Source organism: Podarcis pityusensis (assembly GCF_964106645.2).
Source record: "Podarcis pityusensis genome assembly, chromosome: 15".
NCBI classification, from domain to species: Eukaryota; Metazoa; Chordata; class Lepidosauria; order Squamata; family Lacertidae; genus Podarcis; species Podarcis pityusensis.
Genome location: NC_138040.1, coordinates 15,407,568 through 15,435,135, shown reverse-complemented (window position 1 = coordinate 15,435,135; position 27,568 = coordinate 15,407,568). Strand labels below are relative to the sequence as shown.

The window sequence follows — 27,568 nt, the reverse complement described above, 5'->3', positions numbered from 1 at the left end:
TGACAGTAAGAACAGTTGGACAGAGGAACAGGCTCCCTTGGAAGGTGGTGGACTCTCCTTGGTGGGAGGTTTTTATAGAAAGGTTGGGTGGCCTTCCGTTGGTTACAGCAAGGTTGTAGGTTCGATCCCCATATGGGACAACTGCATATTCCTACATTGCAGGGGGTTGGACTAGATGATCCTCAGAGTCCTTTCCAACACTATGATTCTGATATAGAGCTGTAATTCCTGCATTGCCGAGGGTTGACCCTTAGGGTCTGACCACATATGAAAGATACCAGGTTGGGGAAGACACCTTTGCCTCAAACTTGCAGCAGCATCAATTCAGCCCTTCCTAAACCTCATTTTACAAGAGGCTCCTCCCCAGAACCAAAGCGGGGATCCGGTCTCTCCACGGGAGAAAAGGTCTGTTCCTTCCTTTTGGGAGGAAGCACCTTCAGAGCTCTGCTTTTTCGCTCCCAGTTGCTGGGGGCGGCTGCTCGGCAAGGCTGGCAGCACACCGGAAGCTCAGGTTGTCCGAGGCCGAGTCTGGAGTGTTCCCCATCCTAAGGAGCAAAAGGGGGAAAGGTTAGTTCCCAAGAAGCTGCTTCATACTGAGTCAGCCCACCAGCCCACCTCAGTATTGTTGGCACTGACTGGCAGCAGTGGCTCTCCAGGGAGTCTTTTCTCAGTGCTACTTAAGAGAGGTCACTGGGACCTTCTGCATGCCAGGCAGCTGCCCTGAGCTCACAGCCCTCCCTTTGAAGGTCCCTCGTCCTCATGAACCTAAATCAAGGGCTCTACAAGAGGATCAGACAAATTCATAGGAATGTAAGAAGCTGCCAGCGACAGAATCAAACCATCAGGTCCATCTAGTTCAGGACCGTCTACACTGACTGGCAGCAGCGCTTCAGTGTTGCAGCCCCGAAGTTCTTCATCCCTGTTAGAATCAGTGCTATTTTACTCAGAAGTAAGCCCCACTGACTGCAATATGGACTACTGTCAAGTGAATGTGGCTTAATACCTCAGGGAGAAATGTCGCCTGTGTGTGTTTTTAAAAACCATTCCCACAAAACCAAAATTTCAGAGATTTAAATTGTGAAACCTCAGTTACGACTGTCAGATTCAGAAAATGGGAGTCCGTTTTGGACAGCTGAGACATTCAGTTTTCAAAATGAGTGCTAAATATTAGTGGGTGGAGCAGGTGGGTGGGGGGATGCTAATGAGGTGCCCAAGGGCCAACCTACCTTGTCGTCAGCTGAGCCTTGTGATTGGCTGATCCGTCCACCGTGTCAATCCAAGAGGCTCCCCGCAGAACACGCATCCCCTGAGCAGAGTGGCGGACCCCGGTAGGCCCCTCTGGACTATACTCTGAGTCTGTCCATTCCCAGGTATTTCCTAACAGGTCATATAACCCTGGGATACAGAGCAACAGCAGTTGGTTAGGCTACTTGCTGACCTCCTAGAAGCTCATTGGGGAGGAAAATGCACTCTGCACATGTTCAGGAACCAAAACTACTGTAGCTCAGTGGCCAGGGCTTTTCAGGTGGGTGGGATAGCTAAAGGAAGATTCAAACCAAATCCTGGTAACAGAGTATGGAATCACAAAAACAGAGCTGGAAAGGCCATTTAGTCCAACAGCCCCTGCAATGCAAGAATCTTTTGCCCAACGTGGGGCTCGAACCCACATCCCTGACCTTAAGAGCCTCACGCTCCACTAACTGAGCGATCCCAGGAAGCTCTGTGGAGTCTAGAAGGAGGAGTTGCCAGTGTGGCATAGTGGTTAGAGTGTCAAGACTAGGGTTTAGGAGACCAGGGTTCAAATCACCCCTCGGCCATCATGAAGATACCTGGGCTAGTCTCTGCCACTCAGCCTTTGCAGGGTAGTTGTGAGGATAAAATGGGAGGGGGAGAACCATGTGCACCACCTCGAGCTCCTTGGAAGAAAAAGTGGGATATCAATGCAATAAATAAACTTTTCTTACCATAGTTGTTCTGAGGAGGAAACGCAGCCACTGGGGAGACCCCATGGTAGCCGTCCTCGGCTGTGTCGACAGCAGGAAAATCGCCCTGTGGGGAAAGAGGGAAGGAGCATCCACTCAATACTCGTGTGTGTGTGTGTGTGTGTTGCACAGCTGGAGTCACAAGCCCCAAAGGACATCCCAGGGCATAAGCCGATTCAGTTGTAACTAAGGGCAGCAAAACGTGAGAACCGGCCTTGAAAAAACACTCAGGATTGCGTCCGTTAAGAAGCTGCAGAAATCTGGTAATCCTTTCAGGCTAATAGCTCTGATATGTTAGGATACCATATACCCTGGGAACCTAAAATATTTCTGCTTGATTATCCTGTTATTGCAGGAAATGATCAAAACATAGTGTTTCAATGTTATAGCTGCTGCTGAGATTATAACAGCTAGTAATTGGGGGGTGGCAATGACTGATTTAAGCACATCCTATTGATGTGCACCACGCATGCATCGCAGTGACCTGGAAGTGGCTTATGCGTGCTCCGTCATTGTGTGAGATGACCTGGAACAGACTGGGGGTTGCCTGCATATCCAAATGGATTGAGAAAAAAATATTTACAGTAACTATGATTAATTGACTTATTGCAAAATTATACATATAAACCAGGTTCGTTTGTATTTTTCATAACGTTTGTAACAACAAGTTAATGTCCAACCGTATGCTGCTTTCAACGTGCTGTAATGGTCTTTCTTTATGCTCCTTGTCTTTGGCTTATTTTGTTTATTGATAATAAAAACAGAAGGTTCAGAGGTTTAGACTAAGCAGGAAATGGTCAGGGGGCTTTCTGAGATGCAGCTGCCAAAACTGCACAGCATATTCCAAGTGTGGTCACGCCACAGAGTTAAAGGCATGTGGGATACAAGCTTTTTATTTTATTTCATATAGAAAAAAACACCTCAAAGGGGATTACGAAAATGATAAAACAGTAATGCTATTGATAAGCAAAAATAACAGCAATCATTTCAGGCTTTCGAAAAGCTGAAATAACAATAGACTAAAAACAGAATTTAAATTTTCATTAGCTTTCTAAACATCCAGGTGAGCTTGTCGAAACAGAAATGTTTTTTAGCAGGCATCAAAAAGAGTCCAGTGAAGGCGCCTGCCTGATGTCAAGAGGCAGGGAGTTCCAAAGTTTGAGTGTGGCTTTGTTGCTTTCCTAAGAATCCCCGGAGGCTGGGGAGATATTGCAGTCACAGAGTCTCCTGTAGAAGGGGCCAGTCTTTCACAACCAGCTGTGGCATAGTGGTTAGAGTGTCAGTCTAGGGCCTCAGACATACCAGGGTTCAAATCCTCACCCTCCACGTTTAGTCATGAACCTTGCTGGGCAACCACTCTGCCTCTCAGCTTAATTTACCTCACAGGGCTGTTTTGAAGAACAAACGGGGAGAGAACCAGATATGCCACCTAGAGCTCCTTAGAGGAAAGGCAGGATATAAATGTAATAAATAAATAGGAGTCAGGACAAAACACAAACAGAAGACTAGTAGGCTGTATGCCAGGTGTTTCCGACTACACCTCTCATCAGCCGGGGGCACCAGGTTGGGGGAAGGCTGGAACCAAGGTTCCTAAAGCCCTGCTCTCCAGTTTTCCTACCTGCCAGAGGTTCGTACGGTTGGCGAGGAACTTGTTCCCCCAAGGATACAACCTGTCTGGCAAAAAATAGGGAGGGAAAAAGAAAATGTCATTTTTATTTTTTTAAAGAAAAGCTCATTTTTTAAGCCGGTTTTATCAGTTCCAACATGTTTACATACACAAACACCACCTTCTCTTATCAAACCAGGCGAGCAGGAAAGGGTGATTTTAATCCTATCCTAAAAATGTTAAATTAAAATGACTGATGATGATGCAGAAGGGGAACAGCAGCATCTCAGCCGGAAATCTTACCCCCCCCCCCTTATGCCTGAATACAGAGAGAGAGAGAGAGAGAGAGAGAGAGAGAGATATGGTCAGAACGGTTTTGCTGCCTTTGGGCTAAACTTAAATTGACTCCCCGATCCTGAATCCGGTTGTGCATGTAGCCATAGTGTGTGGGGGGGGAGTCCTCCTTATGCCACACTCCCCACTTTAACCAGAGAATCCCTCACAAATCTGCTGCCACTTGTACTGCCTATGTGGTCCTAGAAGGCCTAAATTTCACATGGATGGAATGGGCGGAAAGTGAGGGTAAAGGGGGTGGCACAGAGAGAGGGGAGAGAAAGAAAAGGAGGTAGAAGAGAGAGAGACAGAGAGGAAAGGGGAGAAAAAATAGCCCCTGCCCTACTTTATAGGAATCTAGGGCACAAAAACAGCTGCCAACAATAACAAAATACTTCTAAACCTCGTTTTTGTCTCCTCCCTGTGCCCTGAAGCCGTTCAGAGCCAGCTTTGTGCTCAGAAGCTGGTCTCTTTGGATGAGGTTTTTCCTCCAAAAAACTTAGCCTGCTCTCCCCTGGTCTGGATATGCTGACTGGATGAAGCTGCCGCCACCGCGACCCCAGGCCCTTCGCTTACGTACTCTCCAGGCCCCCCCTGGCAGCAAACTCCCACTCCTCCTCCGTCGGCAGCCTCTTCCCTCTCCACGCGCAGAAGGCCTGGGCATCGTTCCAGCTCACGTGCAGCACCGGGAAGTCCAGCCTCTCCTTGATGCCAGATCCGGGACCTGCGGGCTGATTGGGGTTCCTCTGAGTAGGCCTTGAACCAGCCCACAATATCAGTAAAGAACAATGACACAGAGCACCAGCGCAGACCCAGGATGGTGGCCACCGTTGACTATTAGAGAAGCTGGTATCCCTGGATCAAGTGCAGGATTTTTGAGTAAATGTGCAATTAGTTGTAACTGTTTTGAATGTTACCGCGTTATAATCTTCTTTAGCGGGTCATGCAAACTGCTATTCTGCACAATGCTTTTTATAGGGTAGGGAGCACTGGAGAGGAGTTTATGGGAGCAAGGGGCCCCAAAAAAGTCTGAACCATAGCCCTAATCTGGGTGGTGGAGGGGCGAGCCTGTTGCTCATTCTCCTCTCTGGGGCAAACACCAAACTAGCCTCCTAGTGTAGCCAAGGGAGGAGGAGGAAGTGGCTTGCATTAAAAGAGCTTCCTCCAGCACTTTGAAGACAAACTGATTTCTCTGGGGGGGAAGTTCTGTTTTGGGGAGCAATTTCCCCTCTGCAGAGACTTCAGAGGGGCTCCCTGTAACTGACAAATCAGCTAATTGACACTGACAGATGGGTGCAATTTAAAGCAACCTCCCTTGAACTTTGACAAGTGTCAATTGCCTGACATTGTCATGGCCCATCTATTGAAGCATCCTGTTCTACCGGTGGCCTCTTCTAGGAAACTTGCAAGCAGGAGCTGAGCACAAGAGCACTCGCCCCCACTGTGGCTTAAGCAGCTGATATTCAGAAGCATCACTGCCTCCAACCGTGGAGGCAAAGTGTAGCCATCCTGGCTAGCAGCCATCAATAGCCCTCTCTTCCTCCATGGATTTGCCTAATCCTCTTTTAAAGCCATCCAGGTTGGTGGCCATCATTGCCTCCAGTGGGAGGGAGTTCCAAAGTTTAACTATGCGTTGCATGAAGCAGGACTTTATTTTAGTTGTTGTGACAGGTGGATGGAAATAAGGATCTGGTGTATCAGGTTGTGAACTGTGACATTTTTATTTTTTTATTTCACAGAGTTCATACATCGCTTGATGCTGATCTGTGGGCTCCAGCTAATGGCCACTTTTTACTCCCTTTCCTTGGATGTCAACATGGACCATTTCAGTGACATCACTCTTATAGAAAGATGAACATTCCCCTGTCCCTACGTAAGGCTCACCTGTCTCCAAAACGCTTTCTCGATAGGAAGCCACCACGGGGCAGACTAAAAGGAGGAAGAAAAGCGTGTTCAAAGCAAAAATCTCACCAGTGCTAATGCAGCCCCCCTTCCCCCCCCTTACAATAATTATGTCCCCGTTTTAGGAAAAAGGTATTACTAGTGACATCACAGAAGCTTGGCCAATGGCTTGAGAGCAGGGCAAACCATGGGCAGGTAGCATCAAGCTAGCCTTTTATATAGCATGGCAGAAACTTTAGGATTTGGCGAGTCTCAGTTTTTGGAGGGACAACATCCAGAATCTTCGGGGGGAGGAAACATATTGTTTGCAGGAACAGGCTTATGATGGACATTTACCCCCATGACCTCAGGCCCCACCAGAAACACTGTTTGTCTCTAGGGCTGTCCCCTACCTCCAGTTTCCGTGTCACTTTCTTCTTCAGTTCTTCGGGGACGAAATCCTCAAAGACAAAGCTCCACCCGTATTGCTCAGCTTCTGTTTTGTATTTCTGGTCTCTCACAAACTCCCTGTTGGTTTTCAAACCAGGAACTTAGACACAAATCCCTAGATCAGCCTCCCCCAACCTGGTGCCCTCCAGCTGTTTTGGACAACAACTCCCATCAGCCCCGGCAAAGCCTGGCTTATATTGACTGTCCAACTTTTCTCATCCAGCACATCTGAACACCTCTCTTGACCCATTTTCTTTTTCTACCTATTGTTTTCCCAACCATAAGCATCCTGGGAGGCTAATGGATGGGAGATCTGAGATAGCAGGATCATAAAAAGAACCAGCTGGACCAGGTCAATGGCCCATCTAGGCCAGCAACCTGGTCTTCACGCTGGCCAACCAGATGCCCTTAATGGGAAACCCGCAAGCAGGACCTGAGCCCAGGAGCCTTCTCCCCTCCTGCGGCTTCCAGCAACTGGCATTCAGAAACATTACTGCCTCCAACCATGGAGACAGACTATGGTCATCACAGCTAGTAGCCACTGATAGCCCTCTCTTCCTCCATGAATTCATCTAATCCTCTTTAAAAGCCATCCAAGTTGGTGGGCATCAATGCCTCCAGTGGGAGTGAGTTCCACAGTTTAACTATATACTGCATTTCTTTTATTTGTCCTGAATCTTCTCACATTCACTTTCACTGCATGCCCATGAGTTCTATTGTTACGAGAAAGAGGGAGAAAAGCTTTTCTCTGTCCGCTTTCTCAACCGCATGCATAATTTTATAAATGTAGAGGAAAGCACCATCATTTTTTGCCATCAATTACACTGGTCCTAATCTGAACACTTCCCACTGGATAAGTTAAACTACATAGAGCATCATATAGAGCCAATATTTGAATTTTCTCGATATCGGCTTCAGGGAAGGGCCCTCGTAGCTCAGCAGCAGAGGATGTGGAGACGGTCTCGTGTTCAAATCCCTGACGTTTTCAGCCAGAGCTGGAAATATCACCCTGTTGCTGCCAGCCAGTGTAGAACAGGCATGGGAAACGAGCTGGCAGCTTAGAAATACTCTTAAAAATGAAATAAAAAATAAACTGTATGCAGAACATTTTTAACACTCTGAAGTCCTATTCATATGTCCTATTGAGACAGAAATCATTGCAATTTTGCAACGCCACATCCCCACGGACTCAGGAGCACAGCCAGCCTCAAGCAAGCGTGGGATTTATACCTTACCGGAAGTCTTTGTTGGTGACTGGATATTTGTCCATCAGGAACGGTTTGACTATCCTGAAGGCTCCGTCTCCTTTTTTACCGTCCAAGAAACCTGCCCCGATTTGGAACACCCCACCAGACAGCCGCACCACACTGTCATCTGCTGAGAGGAGGGTGTAAATCAACAGGGAGAGAGAGTCAACACACGCAAAAATGGTGGTTGTGATTCCTACATTTCTGCCTTTACAGTGGGTTGGACTAGATGACCCATTGGGTCCCTTCCAACGTTACGATTCCATGAAATGATGTCTCTGCAGGAAAAAATATGCCTGAATTATATTAGCATCCACCAACAGGGGACACCATTAAATGTCAGGGCACCAGGGGAATCGTTCCAGTGAACCCATTTGCAGTGGTTGAAAACAGGGAAGGGAAAGATGATGGGTATCTAAGTCTGAAATAAGTTTGATGCATCGGTGTCTGTGTGCTCACACCTGCGTTGCACAGGTGCACAAGTACACCTGAAGATGGGGACACACAGTGCACCTAACCAGGCTCATTAACCTCAGCGACCCTAATGAAGCCATGTCTGAGCAGCCCCCATGGCTGAAGGTTCAATAATAATAATTTCTATGCAAGGTTGAAATCTGTTTCATGCATCTTCAATAAGAATAATTTCTGTGCAAGGTTGAAATCCATTTCATGCATCAGCCATAATAAAGGTACTGCGAATAATTGCCTTGCAAGGCTGAAATCCGTTTCATGCATCAGATGCACCATCGATAATAATATTAATACTAATACTCATTCGCTGCAAGGCTGAAATTAGTTTCATGCAACTTCCCCCGGGGGGCAAGCAAGGCATTGGTCTACCGATGAGGAAGACCAGCCTGGAGAAACTCTCCTGCCTGCGATCCGGAGGAGGAAGTCGGGCGGGCGGGCGGACAGGCGGGAGACTCACCGGGCTGCTGGGAGCTGCTCCCGGCCAGCGCCCAGGCGGAGATCAGGCCTGCCCAAAACACCCCGACGCCGCGGAGCCTCGAAGCCGGTCCGGACGCCATGGCAGCCGGAGCGGGAGAGACGTCCGCCGGCTCCTTCCCGCGCCCAGAATTGAGTTACCACTGAAGGCAGCAAAGGGAACCGAGGGCAAGGCAAGGAATCGCTTCCGGGGTCAGCCGAGGAAAGAGCACGTGGGAAGCTTTCTTTTCGTTTTCTCCCCTCCCCCCAATAAAAAATAAAACTGCGCTGAATGCATGACTCCGCTTCCCTGTTTTGGAAGGATTTTTTAAAAAAAGTTTATCAACTTTTTATTAACTTTCTGTTTTACAATTTCAAATAAACCTTTTACAAACTGCAAAAAATATCTAATGACTTCCCTTCTTCTCTTTCCATTGTTCATTTTACATATTTTCCCTGCATATTTTACTATCACAATTCAAATCAGTGTTCCACTTTTACATCCGCCAAAAAATATTTAGCTAGTCTGTTGCCAGCGTTTTCAGCTGTATATTTTCCATATATTCAATAAATGTTTTCCACTCTTCTTTAAATGTTTAAATAAAAAAAATCCTTCCAGTAGCACCTTTAAGACCAACTAAGTTAGTTCTTGGTATGAGCTTTCGTGTGCAAGCACACTTCTTCAGATACACTGAAACAGAAGTTGCCAGATCCTTCTATATAGTGAGAAGGTGGGGAGGGGTATTACTCAGAAGGGTGGTGGGAATGGGAAATTGGCAGATAGCTGAGATGAGCCTGCTGACGACTCATAACGACTGTAATAGGTCTTACAGGAAAAGGCAAGGGGTGAGAAGGTGAGAAATGGCTTAGTCATGTATAATGGGATAAGAATCCAATGTCTTTGTTCAAACCAGGTCTCTCCATGGTTTTAAGTTTGGTAATGAGTTGCAATTCAGCAGCTTCTCTTTCCAGTCTATTTCTGAAATTCCTTTGTAGTAAAACAGCTACTTTGAGATCTTGTATAGAATGTCCTGGGAGATTGAAGTGTTCTCCTACTGGTTTCTCTGTTTTGTGATTCTTGATGTCAGATTTATGTCCATTTATTCTTTGGCGTAAGGTTTGGCCTGTTTGTCCAATATAGAGAGCTGAAGGACACTGTTGGCATATCAAAAGGCAGCCATCAAGATATCAAAGCATTCGTAGAACTGGACAGGACCCCCTAGGGTTATCTATTCCAACCCCCTTGCAATGCTGGAATCGAAGCAGATTTCTTATTAGCAAGCTGGAAAGACTACAATTGAAAATTTGTTGTAATATTATTAAAAATACCATTTGTCTTTATTTATCCTCTGCCTTCTTACTCTGAAGTAAAATATTGTAACAAAGGCTGCATGGGACACCCACCCACCCAGCGCTGCCTTATGGAATGACATGAGAATTAAAGGTCTCTGCCCCAAGGAGCAAGCTGGACATATCATGGATACCAGTACAAAAACAAGGCCAAGGGGATGTGAGTAGAGAACGTTTACTATTAAGGAGGGATCCTGACATTCATTTAGGGCAGGACTGCCTCACCTGCAGCCCTTCAGATGTTGCTCCCAAGGATGGGAAATGGCCCTGGAGGAGCCCCAAATCTTATCAATACATGAATGGCCACTCATGCTTTGATTCACGTGGTCGCTGGTTGAGGCCTCTTGAAAAGGAAATTGGGCAAACATGTGGAAGATGGAGAGGTCTATTGGGCCATGTTAGGGTTGCTGCATAAATGGAACCTTCAGCTGCAAATGCAGTCTAGAGCAATCAGTAGCTGAGGATAAAGAGTAGAGGAGGGTTGCCGCTTTCACATCCTCATTTGGGGGCTTCCAAGCAGGTTGATTGCTGGGAAAGCAATCTTCAGACCAGTGGCTCCCCATCTTTTTCAGGTCCCCATTGCTTCAGTTTCATAAACTCATCCCCGGTGCCCCATAGCCTACCCTTTAAAACTGTGGTTTGGGGCAGGGGGGCAGCTCAGAGACCAGGGGCCGCGGCAGCAGTTGCCTGGAGGGATCCCAAGGAGAAGGGAGAGGAGAAAAGGCTGAGGGAACACTCCACAAGGAAGGGTGTTCAAAAAAGGGTGAGAGGCTGTCAGCTCTGCAGGCAAAGGGTGGCATAACTGGGCTCCTGAGCCCCACAGGGGTGCCACAGAAAGAATGCAGGTGGTCAAGGGAGCTGTGGTCCCCAAAAGGTTGAAAACCTCACAATCCACTAAGGAAAATAATGCTATAAAATTCAACAATTCCAATTTATTCAAAATGCAATTCAAACTAGTTAAATGAACTTGACCCAATGACATCAGCTTTCCATCACCTCCTTAATTCTTAAGGTCCCCCCAGGTAATCCCACCATCAGCTTTGAGAATCACTGGTTTAAAAATCAGGTATAGACTGTTCTTTTCTGTGGACCAGGCATGCCCTCTCCCATTAAGCTTCCTCTCTCTCTGGTTTTGGGGTTCTGTTTATCTCCCATAGTCTGAAAAGAACGTTCATCCACTGACATGAGGTAATGGGTAGCAGCCAAAATTCTCTGGTAGGTACTGTAAGGAAAGCTGTCTCCGTGCCAAAGGCGGTGAGATACATTACAGAATAATCTTTCACCAGGCTCATTTGCCCATGGAGCAAGATGGATAAGCGCCAGAGGACAAGATTCACCTCTGCAACTGTCTTCCCTACCAGCTAAAAATATGAACAAGACCTGAGAAAACACCCTCCTTGCTAGTGGTCAGAAGTCAACCTGGAAGGAGGGTGGCGGGGGAACCTGCCAGAGAGTTTAATCTTAATCTCCTGCCAACAACACAGAGAGGAAGCCAGGGACAGCTACTGAGAACAAGAGACGAAAGAACAGACTGGCATAAATTGACATTGCTACAGTCGAAGCAGAGAGCAGAACTGTTTATTGGGTAGAAAGACAGTAACTTCAGATGTATTAAGTCAGTCAGTGCATGTAAAAAATAAATAGTAACAGAAGCTAACAATTTTCATCTGTGAGTGGCCAGAATTTCCCAAAGGCAGAGCTCCAATTCCTCGTGCTGGCCTGAAAATCCACCTAAATTGTGCAGGGAGGGATACAGGGGGACACCTTGAACTCGTTCCAGAGGCTGCTTGTAAGAGACACACTCTGCCCTCAAGCCAGCTTTTCAGCTCAGCCTTTGAGAGAAGACATCCCGGCACGCATAATTTCATCAACCAAGAGAATGTTGCTTGCAATGACGGTGCTAGAAGAGAAAACGGGGGGGGGGGGGGAGGGAGAGAGAGAAGAGAGATTTCATTGTTTGTGGAATGCAACCAACATCCTGCCTCCCTCCTTCATATTACTTCCCATACAGCCTTCTGGATATGTATGCTTCATATTTGCCACCTCACAGAACCCCCTGAAAGCTTCCAAGCCCCATCATTTGTTTGCCCCATCCTTTGCCAACCAGGTTCCCCTCTAGCTGTTTTGGACTACAGGCAAAGTCTAGAGCAAAACCATCCCAGCCTGCTGAAAAGGAAGCGTTACTAAATGCAACTGGACTTGACTGCCCAACGGATCTGTGAAGGACTGCAAGCCAAGCCCTTTAAAAGCCAAGTGTTTCTTCTTTTAACTGCCAACTTCTGCTAGCTGAAAAAACATTTACCTTGAATGAAGCAGCTGCTTTTTAACATTGTAATTATCCCAAACTCCAGCCGCTGCTGCCAACATTGGCTCACCTGGAAAACACAAGAAAGAAATGTTTAAAAAGGCGACGGCAATGCTGTAGCTGACTGACATACTTCAAACAGTAATGGAGACTGAACAAATTTATTCACAGGCTCGTGTGTGCTTTAGGCTGCGAAGCCTTGGTTGAATTCTGCCTTGAGCACACAAAACTTGAAGCAAAGCCTAGAGAAGCTAAATGATGACCTACATCTTATTCCAAGAGGTGGGGGGGGGGGAGGCAACAGTGGGCTTCTATAGGCCTTGATCAACCTTACACCAAAGAACTTCTACCATTGGCCCACCTGGTTCAGAACTGTAACCACCCTAAGTAGCTGATCTACAACCCCTTCAGCCATTCTTGGGGCTCCTATGAGCCCAAACAGCCACTGCTCAGAGATGTTGAAGAGCGCTGGTCCAAAACCATGGAGCTGGGGAGGAGTAAGAAACTTTTGCTCTACACAGGTTGGCAGCGGCTCTCCTTGGCTTTATATAGAGGCCTTTCCCAATCCTACCTGGAGATGGTGGGGGCTGGATCTGGGATTAGACATTTGCCATAGTCCTCAATGCCCAGGTTTTCTATGGTTTAGAATTCACTCTGTTCTTTGCAGATTGGACAGTCAAGAACACCTTTTTTAAAGAAACCCAACCCATTTCATGCCTGCATAAAGAGCTGGTCCCCAACTGCAGCTACCAGTTCATAAAACTAACCCCATCTCCGTGGTTTCCACAGAGGTAATCATGCCAAATGAACTGGTTTAGACTGAGCTGGAATTCTGAACAGCTCTCCAGAGGCTGGGTTCTGAGTGAGAGTTTGTTTCTCCTTAAATAGTTACTCAGAGCCACATGAAGTATACTTGAAAGTCAAATAAGCCATTTTGGGGGCTCCTCAGTCAACCTCTCCTCCACTTCCACCAAGTTTGAAATCCAGAAGGGCTTCCAACAACACATCAGGGTCCCAACCCTTCTTGAGATCAAGCCAACCTCTATTTTACTGCACGCTTTCCCTTACCAGAGTTGAGGTCCACCCCAGTCAGCTGCCCGGACTCTGCGTACTCAGCCTGAACTTTCACAAGCGTTTCTTGTGGATCATAGCCAGAGTTCTGAGCAAGTACCTGAGAAAGAATCACAACACAAAGAAAATTCAGGTTTCTCCCCACAACTGCCAACACTCATGACACTTCAGATTTCTATCTGTCCTCATCTTCCTTTTAACCTGCCCTTCCAGCTGCATTCTCTTCCCTCTGCAACTGGAGCACCTTTGGGAGACTTTATTGATGGTTCTCCCCTTAACCCAGCCTTTGCCAGCCTGGTGCATTCCAGGTGCAACTTCCATCAGCCCAGCTGCCTTAACCACTGGGTAGAAAACTAAGTAAATTTAACACCTTAAATTGATTTATTTTCCCATCAAGCAGACCTTTGGAATGATAAGCAGAGCATCAGCAAAAGCTTGGACTCCCAGCTGGGCTCTTCCTTTCACACTGGGCTTATGCTTCACGAGGGCATCAGCTATAGCCACCTCCACGGCTCCGGCACCCGGGACCACACACCCTGCAAAAAGGACAATGTGACACAGCATTTAAACACCACATTGGCTTTGAATTCAAGGCAACATGTACATCCTTTTGACTATTATATGTTTGTTCCTTTCAATTGTAACATTCTGTTCATTGTTTTACAGGGGGTTGCACAGGACTGTTCAAATTACATGTTTTGGACACTCTCTTATATTATTAACAATACAGAACTCGTATTATTATTTCCACACCAATTGGGGCTTTTTGTGGGGAGCCCTCCCCCCTTAGGTATTGAACCACCACCACCATTGCTAGAGAAGATGTACCAAAACCAAAGTTTCCCCTTTTAACCCACCATGCCCTGCCCATCAAATCCTTATGAAGTGATTCCAATACTCAACTCACCATCCTCAATTGCATTTTTGACAGCACGCAATCCATCCCGGACGGCATCCTTGATTTGTGTCAGCGTGTGCTTATTCGGCCCCTTGATCAACAGTGTTACAGAACGAGGGTTGTCGCACTTTTCAATGAATGTGAACTTCTCCTCACCCTGGGGCCAAGATGATGAGGAAATAAATTATTTGAGTGTTATAAATGCCACAACAATCTACCAGGCTCCAGCAAAGGCAGCCCACTGACTATACTCCCCAAGATGCTTTTATTTATTTTTAACGCAGTGGTCCAAGTTGCATTTTCCGATTAACTGAGCAACAAAACAAAATTGTGTAGCTGCAATCCAGGTACTACTGGGGGGGGGGGATCTTACCACCATTTGGCAAAACATAAGCAAGTACTGAAGCCTTCACTGATCCAGAAGGCATTAAGAGACTTCATTTGGGAGTTTCCCAATTTGCAACACTTTCCACAGAAACAAAACTGTTGCCAGGAATGTGAAAGGGGAAGGTGACACATACCAGTGTGTATTCGTAGACGAGTCCTGCATGTCCCAGGCAGTCCACAGAGAGGTCGTCCACAGAATTCATAGCAACGCCTCCACAAGCAAGAGTCAACCTGGGAAGTGGGAAAAAGTCATGTTTTAGAATTTAAGTCACACGGTTGAACCTAACCAATAACACTGGTTGATTGGCTTCTTGAAAGCTGCCTGCACTATCCCAGAGGTGGAGTTGGACTCCAACCCCCACCATCCCTGACTACTGTGCCATCCCTGATGTGAGCTGCAGTACATCATCTAGAGGGCACTAGGTACCCATTCCTACTAAAGAATAAATTCAGCTTGGCTAAACACAACTAACGAGTCAGCAGTGCTAAGTTATATTGGAAGCAAAGATTCACTGAAACCAGTGCTGACGGTCTTCCAATTGCACCTAGAATCACGGCACAAGAGAAGTCTACCCTCCTCCCAGAGCTGCTGTGCATCACTCCAGCACAAGGAGTATGCGTTTTCGCAATTGTCTTATGGCAGTTCCATCAGGCCTTCTCTCCCCAACTAGAGACCAGCTCAGCAGCAGCCAGGACAGCTGGCTACATGTGGGAGAAGTGGGCCCTTTCCACCAACTCTGCTCAAGACCAGCTCTCTAAGGCTCTTCCCTCAGGCTGTCCCTCAATTGTTTCCAAAACAGCCGATCACTGTAAGAACTACTATATGCTCAGATCTGCACTGCTTGCTGATTTGTAATTTGGCACCAATCTACTTGTAAGATTGCCTTTCTCACATATGCCCACTTGAACTGGCACTGTTACAGGTGCCCCAAAATATCCATTCCATATTTGTAACTCCCTGACTGTTGACATCTAGCAGGTGCCTGCACTGTCTTTTTGGCACCTGCTAAAAACATTTTTATTTACACAAGCCTTACCAAATATTTAGAATACTGATGTTTTTAGTTTACTGTTGATTTTAATTTTTTTATTGTTTCATTTTTCTAAAAAAAATATTGTTTTATTCTTTTTGTACACTGCTTTGAGAGCTTGCACAATCAAGTAGTAGGTAAATCTTATGAACTTTATAAAACTGGTGCCCAAGATGTTTCCTCCCACTCTTCCAGAAACTGACCTCTCCATGTTCCTTCGTTTTGCTCTGCGCAAAGCGACGATTCCTTCTTTTGCAAGAGCATCTAGGGAAAAAGGGTCAATTCCCTGAAAAAATAGAAATTAATCTTATTTTGAAATGTTACAGATTGTAGTTTGAAAGGCAACTAATGCAATGAGAGGTCTATTCTTAGAAAACTGTCCCAATCAATTCTGAGCTCCTCACTCCCAACTCTCACCTTTTGGTTGATTACTACAAAACCTTTATTTGTCTCTCCAACCACAGTTCTTTTCAGGTCTATTATTTTCTTCACTCTATCTTCAATGAACTTCCGTTCCGCTTTAACTAGCTTCTCTCTTTCTTCTGCGCTTTTATAGAAAAATCCAGAATTCACCTCTCTGGGAACAGAAAAAACATGATTGGAAACTCACCACAGTAAGCACATAGGTGGAAGCACACTCAGATGATGCAAAAAATCTCCTCCCATGAATGTGAAGACCAGACCAGCCTACAGCCAATTAAGCCTGCCACCCTCATTGCATACGTACGTTTTTTCATATTCTAGTGATACATTGCAAGTGAGAATGTAAGCATCTTCAGCTCTCTTCTTCATGTCTGGATGGCGAGCGCCGTGATCCAAGACAAGTCCCCTGATCAGCCTGTTAAGAAGCAGTTTTTATTTTATTTCACGTATTACGGTATTTTATTGAGAATTTTGTCCTAGGTTAATTAATTTGATATTTAATTCTGCTGGTCTAAGGAAAAGTCGTATTACAAAGGAAACTCCCCTCCCCTCCAATATCATCTTTCTTGCTTTTCACTGAATGTTTCCAATCCCAGAGCAGGGAAACACAGAATAAAAATAAACAGAGGAGAACAATACACACTAACTACAAAATAATTTAAATATGACCAATAAACAGCTAGACAATTCTATTGTAAACAAGCAAAACTACAGCAACAGCAACAACAACTAGTATTTCCAATTTAACCAAATACCTAGGTAGGAACAAAGACTTTGGGTCCCTTCCAACTCTGTGTTTGAATCATCAAATCATAAACTGATTAAAACAAACTTTGTGTCTTGTTTATTCTATGCACAGCCACCTGCTTTCTATTACCACCCTGACTCCTAATATGTGGCAAACAATTTAGACCTGTATCCATTCCAGACTTGGGCAGGCTACCAAATATGCAGCATACCGCTAGGAGTGTCCACAGCAGGAACTTTCATTTTGCATGGTGTCTGACTCCATTGGCCACTGTCAAAGCCAACACAGAATTCACCCATGCCCTCAAGCTTACGCCAGTTTGACTCTCACAGCTCAGAACCTCTAACTGAGACCATTTGGAGAATGGCATCCTTGGCACGGACTAAGGGGAGGCTGCTAGCCACAGCATATATGCCTTCGGTCTCTCTGCCACATGGAAAGTGTTAAGCACGTTGCCATCTCCTCAGCAGCAGAAAATGCAACACAGTGGCAGCTGTGTGATTTTCAGTAGGAAGGCAGTGGAAGAAGAAATGTAAAGAACGATTTAAGGAACAGACCCCTTCCATTGTACCTACGCTGTGTCTGTTTCAGATTTGTGCTTCATCTCCATTATCTCCACCATGTACAGGTCTATTGGTTCTTCTGGTTTTCTGATGGCCAGAATAGCATCTACGACGGCCTTGAAAGAGAAAAAGCAGCCCCTATCAAAGGCCACTCCAAGACCTAGCAAGCCTCTCCCCAAATATCTACCCTCTGCTGATGCAGAGGGAGCTGGTGGCCATAAGACTGGGAGGAAGGCCAGAACACCAATGGTAGGTGGAGCCAGAGGCAATGAGAGGCAGAGCCACCACCTGATTGGTTGCAGGTAAGAAGGCCGGCGGGTGTGGCCAGGCTGAGTAGAGGCTGGTGGGGCAACCCCTTCCCCCCTCATCCTAACGGACCAGCCTCTACTGCTGCTCTCCTTCCAATCAAAACATGAAAGCTCACCTCTTTTTCTCCTGAAGCGGAAAACTAAGAGGGCTCTTGAATGCTCACCTCTGTAAGGATATCGGCAAGCTCAGGATGGACCTTCGTGCGGAGGGAGGTCCGGGCCACGTCCAGGAGAGTCTCCCGGTCCATTTCCTTGACCACTTTGACTTGCTCCAAGACCTGCAGGGCTTTTTCCTTGGCAGCTTCAAACCCTTCCGTGACTATTCGAGGGTGCAAACCCTAACACCAAAGCAAACAATTAAAAATTTTCTGCACACTTCCACCACCCTCTCAATATTTTCAGTCATGCGTTATTGGGCAAAGCGGGGGGGGGGGGGGAACGACATCAGCCATACTGGAATCTCACAATGTAACAGATCCACAAGATCATTTAAAAACGGATTGAATGGAGTAGGGACAAGAATATACATCCTTTCCTAATTCCCCAGGTAATGGGTATATCCTTATAAGCCTTAATAAGGCAAAGAAGCCTTTCACAAGAGCATCATCCAGTTTCTGCCATAACTGACCCTGGAGATCAGAATCAAAACCTGCCTTTAAATCTGTGAAGGCAGTAAAAAGTTTCCCCTGCAAGAATCTTGTCAAATTTTCATCAAGGAATAAGTCTGCTCCTGAGGATCAACTGTCCTGTCCTTTTGAATACATTTGAAAGGAAGTATGTTCCTTGCAATGCAGAGGGTAAAGCACAGGTTACTCTAGCACAGAGTTATGCCAAGGGAACTACAGAGCTCACTTGGGTGTTCACCGTGCAATGGGATTTGAAGGCTCCATAAATTTTTACACAGACAACTGTTGATTACACCACAAAGAAGCAGATGTATGAAGAAAGCAGCCTCCCCCAAACTGCTGCCCTTCAGCTGTTTCGGACTACAACTCCCATCGGCCCCTGGTCTAAAGAAACATAGAAGTCCAGCTCCGCAGTAAAGATGCCGGACAGATGAGCTCTGCTCCTTCCAAAAATATACATTCTAGTGTCAGAGTCTACAACAGAAATTCCTCCTGTATCATCCATTTCATCTTCATCCAAAGGCCTGCGCCAGCATCACTAAAACGATGAAACCTCGTAAGTGAATTTATTTAATCTGAAACTAAAGAGCAGCCAAGCACCTAAAAAACAAACAAACAAACAAACCCCCACAACCCAGCAAAGGGCAAATAAAAAATTAAGAAAGTTGCTACACACCTCTGAAATGTAGAGATCTGCCTGCTTGAGCAATTCCCCAATGATGAGAACATTGGAAGTGGTCCCATCGCCAGTGATGTCATCCTGCGCTGTCGCTACTTTGGCAATCAAGGAGGCTGTCGGGTGCTGGATTTGCTGCGAGGTACAAGGGGAACAACAGCCAAAAGAGTTATTCCTCATCAGTGTGCTTTCCCATCAGCCCAACACTGAACCTTGCATAGGTATTTTTGGCATCTTATGCCACGATCCGAACCAGAGAAGGAACCAGGCTTTGATGGCGAACAGTCACTTCAAAACTGCATGTTAATTTTCATATGCTCTGAGCTAAACAAAGATATATCCCAATGCAACCATGTTAAACAGTTGAAAGAGGAAAATAAAAACTATGTTTCAAAGAAAAGAAAAAAGACACAACCTAAGAGTGATCCTTCAAGAAGATCTGCCCTTCCCTAATCTGGAGGAGCCTTCCAGTTATTGTTGGGATCACCATCATCATCCCCAAATGTTGACTGTGGTGGCTGATGGGAGCCAGAGCTCAACAGCAACTGAAAGGCTGGACTAGACATCTGGGGTTGTACCCAACTAAAGTCATATGCAATTAAGTTACTGATATCAATGGATCTAAGTCAAGATTATCCATTTAAATGGGTGCACTCTGAGGACTTAGTTGGATACACCTCATGGTTTTAAGGTTGCCTATAATCTTCCAAGTTATGAACCTCTGATGGGCAATTATGTTCAACCTGCTGCCAATTCTTCATGCCTACAGTTACCACCACAAACCTCCAGATTATGCCAATGTTACGTTCTTAGTGGACTCCAGGGGAGGGAAGAACTCACCATCTCGTGAAGCAAGACGTTGCCATCTTTGGTAAGTTTGATATCTCCAGCACCAGACACAAGCCTGTGTGGGGACAGAGCACAGCCATCAACCCTCTGGTCCCAGCCTCCTCTTGCTGAGGACAGGAGGTGATTATAGCAGAGTCATCCCTGCTGCTGCCAGCATATGCAAAATGACTCAATTTTTTAGGTAAAGGGATCATGCCACAACCAGATACTCGTCCTTCTTTTGGGAAGGATGAGGAGCAATGTTGGAGCTGCTTCTAAGCACCTCTGGCTGCCCACTTGTGAAAGGCCAGGTGGGTCCTTGTAACTGCGTACAAGATGAACCCTGCTGGTTCAGACCAAAGGCCTATCTAGGACCAGCATTCTGTTCAAACCATGGCTAACCAAATGCCTCTGGCAAGCCTAAAAGCAGGATATGAATACAAACAGCCTCTCCCACTCATGATGCCCTAGCAATTGGTATTCAGAGGCATAGTACACCAATACTGGAGGTAATATGCAACCACGGACAGGCTTATCCTCTATTTTGGGAAAGGCTAGCCAAAAATTGCTGCCCTCCACTCAGTACATAAGAAGCTGTCTTATACCAAGTCAGGACATTTCTCCATCTAGCTCAATTGTTGACGCTTACTGACAGCACCTCTCCAGTTTCAGACCGGGATCTGCTCCCCCCTGCCCCACCCAAGATCCATCAACCAGACCCTGCTGCAAAAGACATACATTTAGAATTAAGTAACTAGAAGACTAAGATTTTATTTGGAAGCCAAAACTGAACTCAGACCTTTTATACAAAAACCCACTCCAGGACACCCCCATGCAGTATAATTTAGGCACAAGGGGGTGGGTAGTTTATTGCCTATTGTTAGAATTTGGAGTAAGATGTGTTTGTCTACTGCAAGCTGCCCAGGCAGCTAGCAGTAAGTATACTGCAAGTTGCTCAGAGATAAACTTTATGCCCACCCTTGTTGTATGTATGTATGTGTGTGTGTGTGTGTGTATATATATATATATATATATACACATACACACACATACACATACAAATGAAAACAAACAGGCCCAGGTTCCTTTCCTGATTTTCTTTGCAGCTGCTTTGCCTCACCAAACAACAGATGACTCCAGCACTCTTCGGAGTTGTGCAAGAGAGGGGACTCTTGACACATGTGAATTATCACCACATATGGTCAAGTCAGATTATGGATGCATCAAGCCCACTGCTGTCTCATCCAAATGGCAGCAGCTCACAAAGAATAGATTTGCAATTGTGAATGGAAGTCCAAGATGAGATAAGTCTGTGGTACCGAAACAAATTATTTGGCTGAGCACATGCTCAGATACACCCTGCTCCTTAACTCTAGGTGTACAGCTCAGCCTGCACCATCATTTTGTTCTGGCTCTATAGCTTGAGGATCTCAATGCTAGGTAGTAAAAATCTTAAGCAAATCCATCAAGCCTGAAAGCCTATCCACCGCTGCTGTGGGCAATACAGAGCCTGGAAGGCTAATGGCCTGACTCTGCTTCACCTCATACCCCCAGGGTAGTGGCAGATGCCATAGTATTACAGTTCAACATTTCGGGGGGGGGGGGGAGAGAGAGATTAGGAATCAATCAATAACGATAGCATTAATGACGAGTTGGACAATGGGAACCCAGCCAGATGGGCGGGGCATAAATAATAAATTACTATATATTATTACTCATTTTCCTCCGGAGCAGACCCACTTTTATTTATTACTCGCTCTTCACCCGAAGGTTCCTCTGGGCGGGTTACAACATTAAAGCATAGTATTTAAATCATCTTAATTCCAATGGGTCTACTCTGAGCAGGGCTAACCAAATCATTGTACACATGCACACGCTAGTCTAGAGCCCGTAGCCGGCTCGGGGTTCACTGGCGCGCTCTGCGCACGCGCCGCCATTTCAGCCCTCGAGCGCCACGCGGGTGGGCTGAGATCGACGTGGCCACGCCCATCCCGGCATCCACGCTCCTTCCCCTCCCCCCCCCGGCCTCCCCCCAATTCTTCCCCTCTCCTCACATCTTCATGGTTCCTTTAGGGCCGAGGTTGGTCCTGAGCACGTCCTGCAGGCCCCGCGCCGCGCTGATGTTGACGGCCAGAGCCGCCTGGGCCCTCGCCACCTCGGCCTTGGGGTTCAGCGCCTTCACCGCCATGTCGGCCGCCCGCCTCGAGGAAAAGGAAAGGGAGTGATAAGAGAAAGGGGCGTCCCCGCGCATGCGTAGGCGCCGACAGGGCGGGGGTTGTGGCGTCCTAGCCCCTTCTAGAATACTCCGCCGTTTCGGGGGCCCGCCTCTCAGCTCCCATTGGTCCGGCGTACCCGTCGCTCAGGAGGAAGCCGCCTCGGGCGCAAACGGTGGCGGCCTGGATGGCAGTTAGAGACGGTTGCTATGCAAAATCGTGGCAGGCCTCGGCCCCGGCGTTGGCAAACTAGGCCATGAATATGCATAAGCGCCTCATGCTATATTCATGATGTCTTACTCTGAGGCAAATTAAGTGTTTCCCTTTAAGGATCTAAATAATTTTATATAAATAATATAAATAATTCATAGCACTAGTATTTATTTTTAACCTATGTTTAGGTTACCTAAACCTCACCTCCTCCTCACCTCCTTCAATATAGATATAGATACATATAAAACGCAGTGCTGATATACATTTTTTAATTAAATACACACAAAAATGTATAGCATAATGATTTAATATATAGTATCTCATACATCATAGACAGTACTCATGCTATGTCTATAATTAGTTGGGCATATTACTACATAATATGTTATATAAAGTATTTAATGTATTGGTGTAGCACGTAACACTTTTTAAATCCTACATTGATTAAATACTAGAATTACGGGTTATATGTCTAATTTTATTTATTTGCAATTATTTGTGACCCACTCGTTCTCTGATAAGTAAAAACACAACAAAATAACAAATAATTGAGAGTGGTGAAACTCAGGAGCAGTCCAAACAACTTGTGTCATTTTAGATCAAGGGTAAGTATGTATATTTTAACTTTTCCATCTGGCTTTCTTTATCAGTTAAATTTGCATCCTGATTGTTGAGCAGGGTCTCCAAAGGGACTCACAACAGCATTTCTAATTTTATTGATTTACTTAAAATGTTTCTGCCCTGCAGTTCATTGTGAAGGCATATAAAATTAATTGCAATCTTTTTCATGTGGCAGCAGAGTTAACTATGGAAGTCACCCCAACAGGAGGTGGTGATGGCCAGCAGCTTGGATGGCTTTAAAAGAGGACTGGACAAATTCATGGAGGAAAGGGCTACCAATAGCTGCTAGCCACAATGGCAGGTCCTCCCAAGTGTCCCTATTTTCCAGGGATGTCCGTGATTTAGAGAAACTATCCCAGTTTCTGATTTGATCCCAGAATGTCCCACTTTTCCTTAGGATGCCCCTATTTTCATTGGAGAAATGTTGGAAGGTATGGAGTTGTCTGACCCCTGAGCCGTCTGAAGGCAATCCTGTACTGCATAGGGAAGGTTTTCCCTTTTTTCTTAATCATTGGTCATGTTGGCTGGAGGTGAGGGGAGTTGGTGTCTGGAAGTCCACAGGTTAGTCTCACCTGTGATAAAAGCTTTGTAAAATTAACTTAGATTCATTGCCATTCAGTTGGGCCTCATTCTGAGTCAACATGATTGCAGTTGGGATGTTTGACTAACTTAGAAGGAAGATTTTTTTCCAGGATGTGGTTGATGTTTCCTAAACCACTTGAAGGGAAGCTTATACATCATTTTTCTTGCCCTCCCAATCTGCAAACTGCCCCCACATATTTGTCTATGATGGGCACTGGGTTTATGTGCACTGTGTGTATAGCCAGCCAGTAGAGGGCAATGCAGCCATACCCAGGCTGGAAGTTTGTGTCAATACTTGGTTTACTGCACACTTATTGCGCTTCCAGTGCTGGGTTTTTAATGTATGTTCACATGAGGTTGTCCAAAATGCAGGTTGTTATAAGTTATTACTGCTTGATGCTCTTTTTCTCAAACAAGCTTCATGATTGCTGGAATGGCCCAATTGGTAGATTAAGCATGAGACTATAATCTCAGGGTTGTGGGTTCGAGCCCTACGTTGGGCAAAAGATTCCTGCATTGCAGGAGTTGGACTAGATGACCCTCACAATATTTTTTAACTACAATTTTATGATTCTGTGATTCATACCAGTTGTAATCCTGTAAGCCATTCATCTCTCTTTGCATAGGGAAAAACATCAGTGCCCTCTAAGTTGCTAATGTGAACACTCCCTTAGTCAGACCATCATATCCCTCTCTTATAATACTAGAACTCAGTGGAGCCATTCAATGAAGCTGAATGTTGGAAGATTTAGAACAGACCAAATGAAGTCTTTATACATGCAACACATAGCTGAACTATGGAACGAACCCACTCTTGCAGGAGGCAGTGATGACCACCAACTTGATGGCTTTAAAGCAGGATTGGACAAATTCATGGAGAAAAGGGTTACCCTTCTTTAGTGATCACTTGTAGCCGAGTAAGATTGTCTTCCATGAACATGGTCTTAACAGTGTGTCCATAGGTGACTGTGGAGGTCAATTCTGGATCCACACCTCCTTCCATAGTGGGGACATAGGTTTCCGGGTGGGAGTTGATCATGGAGAGGGCTTGCCAAATATGCCTTCCTCTTAGTTCGTTTCTCACTTTTGTCCTGAGTTCGAGAGTCTTCAAAATCCATGGGTAAAGGCTGTTCTCCAATTGGAGCACTCACAGGCAAGTGTTTTCCAATTGTCAGTGTTTATACTACATTTGTTAAGATTTGCCTTGAGAGAGTCTTTAAACCTCTTTTATTGACCACCAACATTATGCTTTTCATTTTTAAGTTTGGAATAGAGTAGTTGCTTTGGAAGATGATAATCAGGCATCTGAACAACATGACCAGTCCAACAAAGTTGATGTTGAAGAATCATTGCTTCCACACTGGTGATCTTTGCTTCTTCACATTGGTTTGCCTGTCTTCTCAAGTGATATATAATTTTTTTTGGAGACACCGTTGATGGAATCTTTTGAGGAGTTGGAGATGGCATTTATAAGTGGTCCACGTTTCACAAGCTTACAATAAAGTTGGTAGTACAGTAGTTTTGTAAACAAGCGTTTTGGTTTCCCTGCAAATGTCCCGGTCCTCAAACACTCTGCACTTCAGTTGGGAGAAAGCTGCATTCACGGAGTTCGGGCAATGCTGGATTTTTGCATCGATGTTGGCCCTTATGGAAAGATAACTGCCCAGGTAGGGAAAGTGATTGACATTTTCCAAGGTTATACCATTAAGTTGGATTTGTGGAGCTGCAGAGGGGTTGTTTTGTGCTTGTCAGTGCAGCACTTTGGTTTTTTGGATGTTGAGCAATAGGCCAAGCTTTTTGTAACCTTCTGCAAAGATATTTAGGATGGTTTGGAGGTCATCCTCTGAGTGTGCACACATTACGTTGTCATCAGCATATTGAAGCTCTATGATGGAAGTTATGGTAACCTTACTCTTTGCTTTCAGCCTACTTAAGTTAAAGAGCTTTGCATCTGTTCGATATATGATATCTAGCCCAGTGGGGAGTTTCCCTTTGACAATGTGTAGGATCATAGCAATGAAAATAATAGAGTTGGGGCGATAACACATCCCTGTTTAACACCTCATCCCGCTGTGAATGGTTCACTTTGAGAGCCATTGTTATCTGTGATGGTTGCTGTCATAATATCGTGGAGGATGTTCACAAATTTATCTGGGCAGCCGATTTTCAGAAGGACATGCCACAGGGCATTATGATTTACAGTGGCTATAATTGGCTACTAGTCACATTCTGGAGACAGTATGCCTCTGAATATTGCTTGCTGAGGAACACGAGTGTGCTGGTGCACTCTGGTTCTGCTTGCAGACTTCTGAGAGGCATTTTTATGTAAACTGCTTAGAGATTTTGATGATTAAGTGGTATATACAGTAAATCCTGTCTATATACCGTAAATTATCTGCTGGGCCAGTGTTGGGACAGGATGCTGGATTAGATTGACCTTTGAAGGTCTGATCAAGAATCAGGGCTCTTCTTGTACAAGCATTTGATTCAAAAACTCAGTTTTCTACCTTTCTCCCCTTCTCTGGCTAATAACAGCTTTTGGGGGGCAGAGAACAATTGATATTTGTTTGGGATACAGTGTTGGGAAATGAGTTGAAAAAGCCTCCCTCCTTGGAACTGCAGCACTAATTAAAATTCTCCCTCTCTTATGGATGCTTTTAATCATTAATAAAAGAGTGGTATGGGGGATTGGGAGATCCAATCACAGAATTCCTACATTACATCTAGTTTTGTCCGAAGTCCAAAACAAAGCTGAACTCTGGAATCAGTTTCAGGGCCAAACCTAAGCTCTGGAAGACTTAGCAAGCAATAAAAGAGCTTTTCATACATGTGCAGAGTGCTCTTAGGTTCCAAGAGCTGCTTATGTAGATCAGTTATATTGCAGTCTAAAAGACACAATGCGAAAGGAAAAGCAATTGGGAGGCAGAAAGGGGAGAAAGCAACCTCAGACACTAGCTCTTAGTTATAAAGTTCTCATAAGGAGCAGCTGCTGGAATGGAAATAATTCAAGGAGCCTAATGCTAATGGAGAGGCCTTGCTTCCTTGTCCTCCCTCTGCTGTGACCTTTTGAAGCGACTGCTTCTGGGGGACAGTTGATGGAGTGAAGGTCCAATGGAGCTGGTCTTTTAGCAGAACTGATGGAGCAAGCCTGTTTTCCTCCTCTGCCACTGCTGCAGCCAGGCAACAGCTGAGAGAAGTTAAAGCCTGATGGAGTTGGCTTCTCAGCAGAACCAATGGCCACCTAAAACTTACAAACAGGAACTCTTGCTTACAAGTACTGTACTGATTATTGCCTTAATAACGATCTCTGTCTTATTTACGACAGAGATCTTTATTAAGGCAATTATCAGTACAGGCTCAGCAGCAGACACAGTGCTCAGGAGTCATGATCCAGGAACAGGGTGAGAAGTTCCAAACCGGAAAGAAGTAACAAAGATGTCCCAACAAGTTTCCCTGCCCCCCCAAACTTGTAAAGACAAGGTGTGGCATGCTCACTCCCTCTTCCCTGCAGCCTGCACCACTGCGCGGGGGGGGGGCGAGACCTTGGCCCTCCAGTGGTCACTGAACTACAGCTCCCATCACCAAGCATGGCCATTGGCCAAGGATCATGGGAGTTGGAGCTCAGCAACATCTGAACAGCCCAAAAATCCTCACACCCATATTTATACAATCATCTTAGCAAGGCTGAGAAAGTTATCTGCAATCTTAACTGTAATAGTTGTGCCGGTTTAACATACATTTAAACTCTAATTATCACTGACAGCAATCTTTGCATCTCATTTCAACTCCCAACTTAAGATTTTCTCCATTATATACCTGCCAACTAAGATTTTGCTTCCTGCATATGGTGAAATGGGTGTGAGTCCACAAAAGCTTCATACTGTAATAAATTGGTTAGTCTTTAAGGTGCTACAAGGCTCTTTGTTGCTTTCACCACTTTAAGAGTGACAGTGGCAACAAGAGGTCCATTGCCATGGCATTATTAAGTTGCAATACAGCTAAATTTCCAGTCCTGTTGATTTCAGTGGGGTATGTTTAACTCTTATCATGGTGAAATCAACAACGTTTAGAATTCCATTAACCATGCGCGGGATCCTGTCCTACATCTCATTGGTGTGAGTTTTGCTCTGATACAGTGGTTCCCAAAGGGGGTGGTACTGCCCCCTGGGGAGTGTTGCGATCACTTGGGGGGCACTAAGAGGCAAGGGGGCTGCAGGGTGGCGCTGGGGGCATAAATGACTATCAGACTTTACTTTTTTTTTTTTAAATGATATTTATTAAGGTTTCCAAAAAAAAGGTTAC

The 27,568-nt window shown here is 45.5% G+C and overlaps 2 protein-coding genes across 3 annotated transcripts; both read right to left on the bottom strand.

Moving 5' to 3' along the window:
- Positions 1-43: 43 nt before the first annotated feature.
- On the bottom strand, positions 44-8,614 carry SUMF2 (sulfatase modifying factor 2). 2 transcript variants are annotated; one of them, XM_080983855.1, is made up of 9 exons: positions 8,428-8,614; positions 7,488-7,629; positions 6,216-6,330; positions 5,806-5,850; positions 4,502-4,652; positions 3,601-3,656; positions 1,965-2,049; positions 1,227-1,395; positions 44-545 (listed from the first exon to the last, which is right to left on the bottom strand). In XM_080983855.1, the coding sequence occupies exons 1-9, from the start codon at positions 8,525-8,527 to the stop codon at positions 437-439; spliced, it is 972 nt and encodes a 323-aa protein (XP_080839981.1). In that variant the 5' UTR covers positions 8,528-8,614; the 3' UTR covers positions 44-436. The 2 variants fall into 2 exon arrangements, with proteins under 2 accessions (XP_080839981.1, XP_080839982.1); XM_080983856.1 differs by having other exon boundaries at positions 7,488-7,626.
- A 2,721-nt stretch (positions 8,615-11,335) lies between these two features.
- CCT6A (chaperonin containing TCP1 subunit 6A) lies at positions 11,336-21,865 on the bottom strand. Its single transcript, XM_080983850.1, has 14 exons — positions 21,692-21,865; positions 19,650-19,713; positions 18,810-18,944; positions 17,672-17,845; positions 17,212-17,315; positions 16,193-16,303; positions 15,883-16,042; positions 15,669-15,751; positions 14,569-14,665; positions 14,057-14,204; positions 13,552-13,685; positions 13,147-13,249; positions 12,076-12,148; positions 11,336-11,673 (listed from the first exon to the last, which is right to left on the bottom strand). The coding sequence occupies exons 1-14, from the start codon at positions 21,823-21,825 to the stop codon at positions 11,601-11,603; spliced, it is 1,593 nt and encodes a 530-aa protein (XP_080839976.1). The 5' UTR covers positions 21,826-21,865; the 3' UTR covers positions 11,336-11,600.
- Positions 21,866-27,568: the final 5,703 nt, after the last annotated feature.

Bases quoted from the DNA above. Each gene is read 5' to 3' on its own strand.
- SUMF2 (XM_080983855.1), bottom strand. From the start codon at position 8,527: ATGGCGTCCGGACCGGCTTCGAGGCTCCGCGGCGTCGGGGTGTTTTGG. The intron at 6,331-7,487 runs GTAAGGTATAAA...GAAAACCAACAG, and splicing joins GTCACCAACAAAGACTTCCG to GGAGTTTGTGAGAGACCAGA. The intron at 2,050-3,600 runs GTAGGAAAACTG...CTTTCCCCACAG, and splicing joins ACCGTACGAACCTCTGGCAG to GGCGATTTTCCTGCTGTCGA.
- CCT6A (XM_080983850.1), bottom strand. From the start codon at position 21,825: ATGGCGGTGAAGGCGCTGAACCCCAAGGCCGAGGTGGCGAGGGCCCAG. The intron at 16,043-16,192 runs GTACGTATGCAA...TTCTGTTCCCAG, and splicing joins TCACTAGAATATGAAAAAAC to AGAGGTGAATTCTGGATTTT. The intron at 11,674-12,075 runs GTAAATGTTTTT...TTTCTCTTCTAG, and splicing joins AAGCAGCTGCTTCATTCAAG to CACCGTCATTGCAAGCAACA.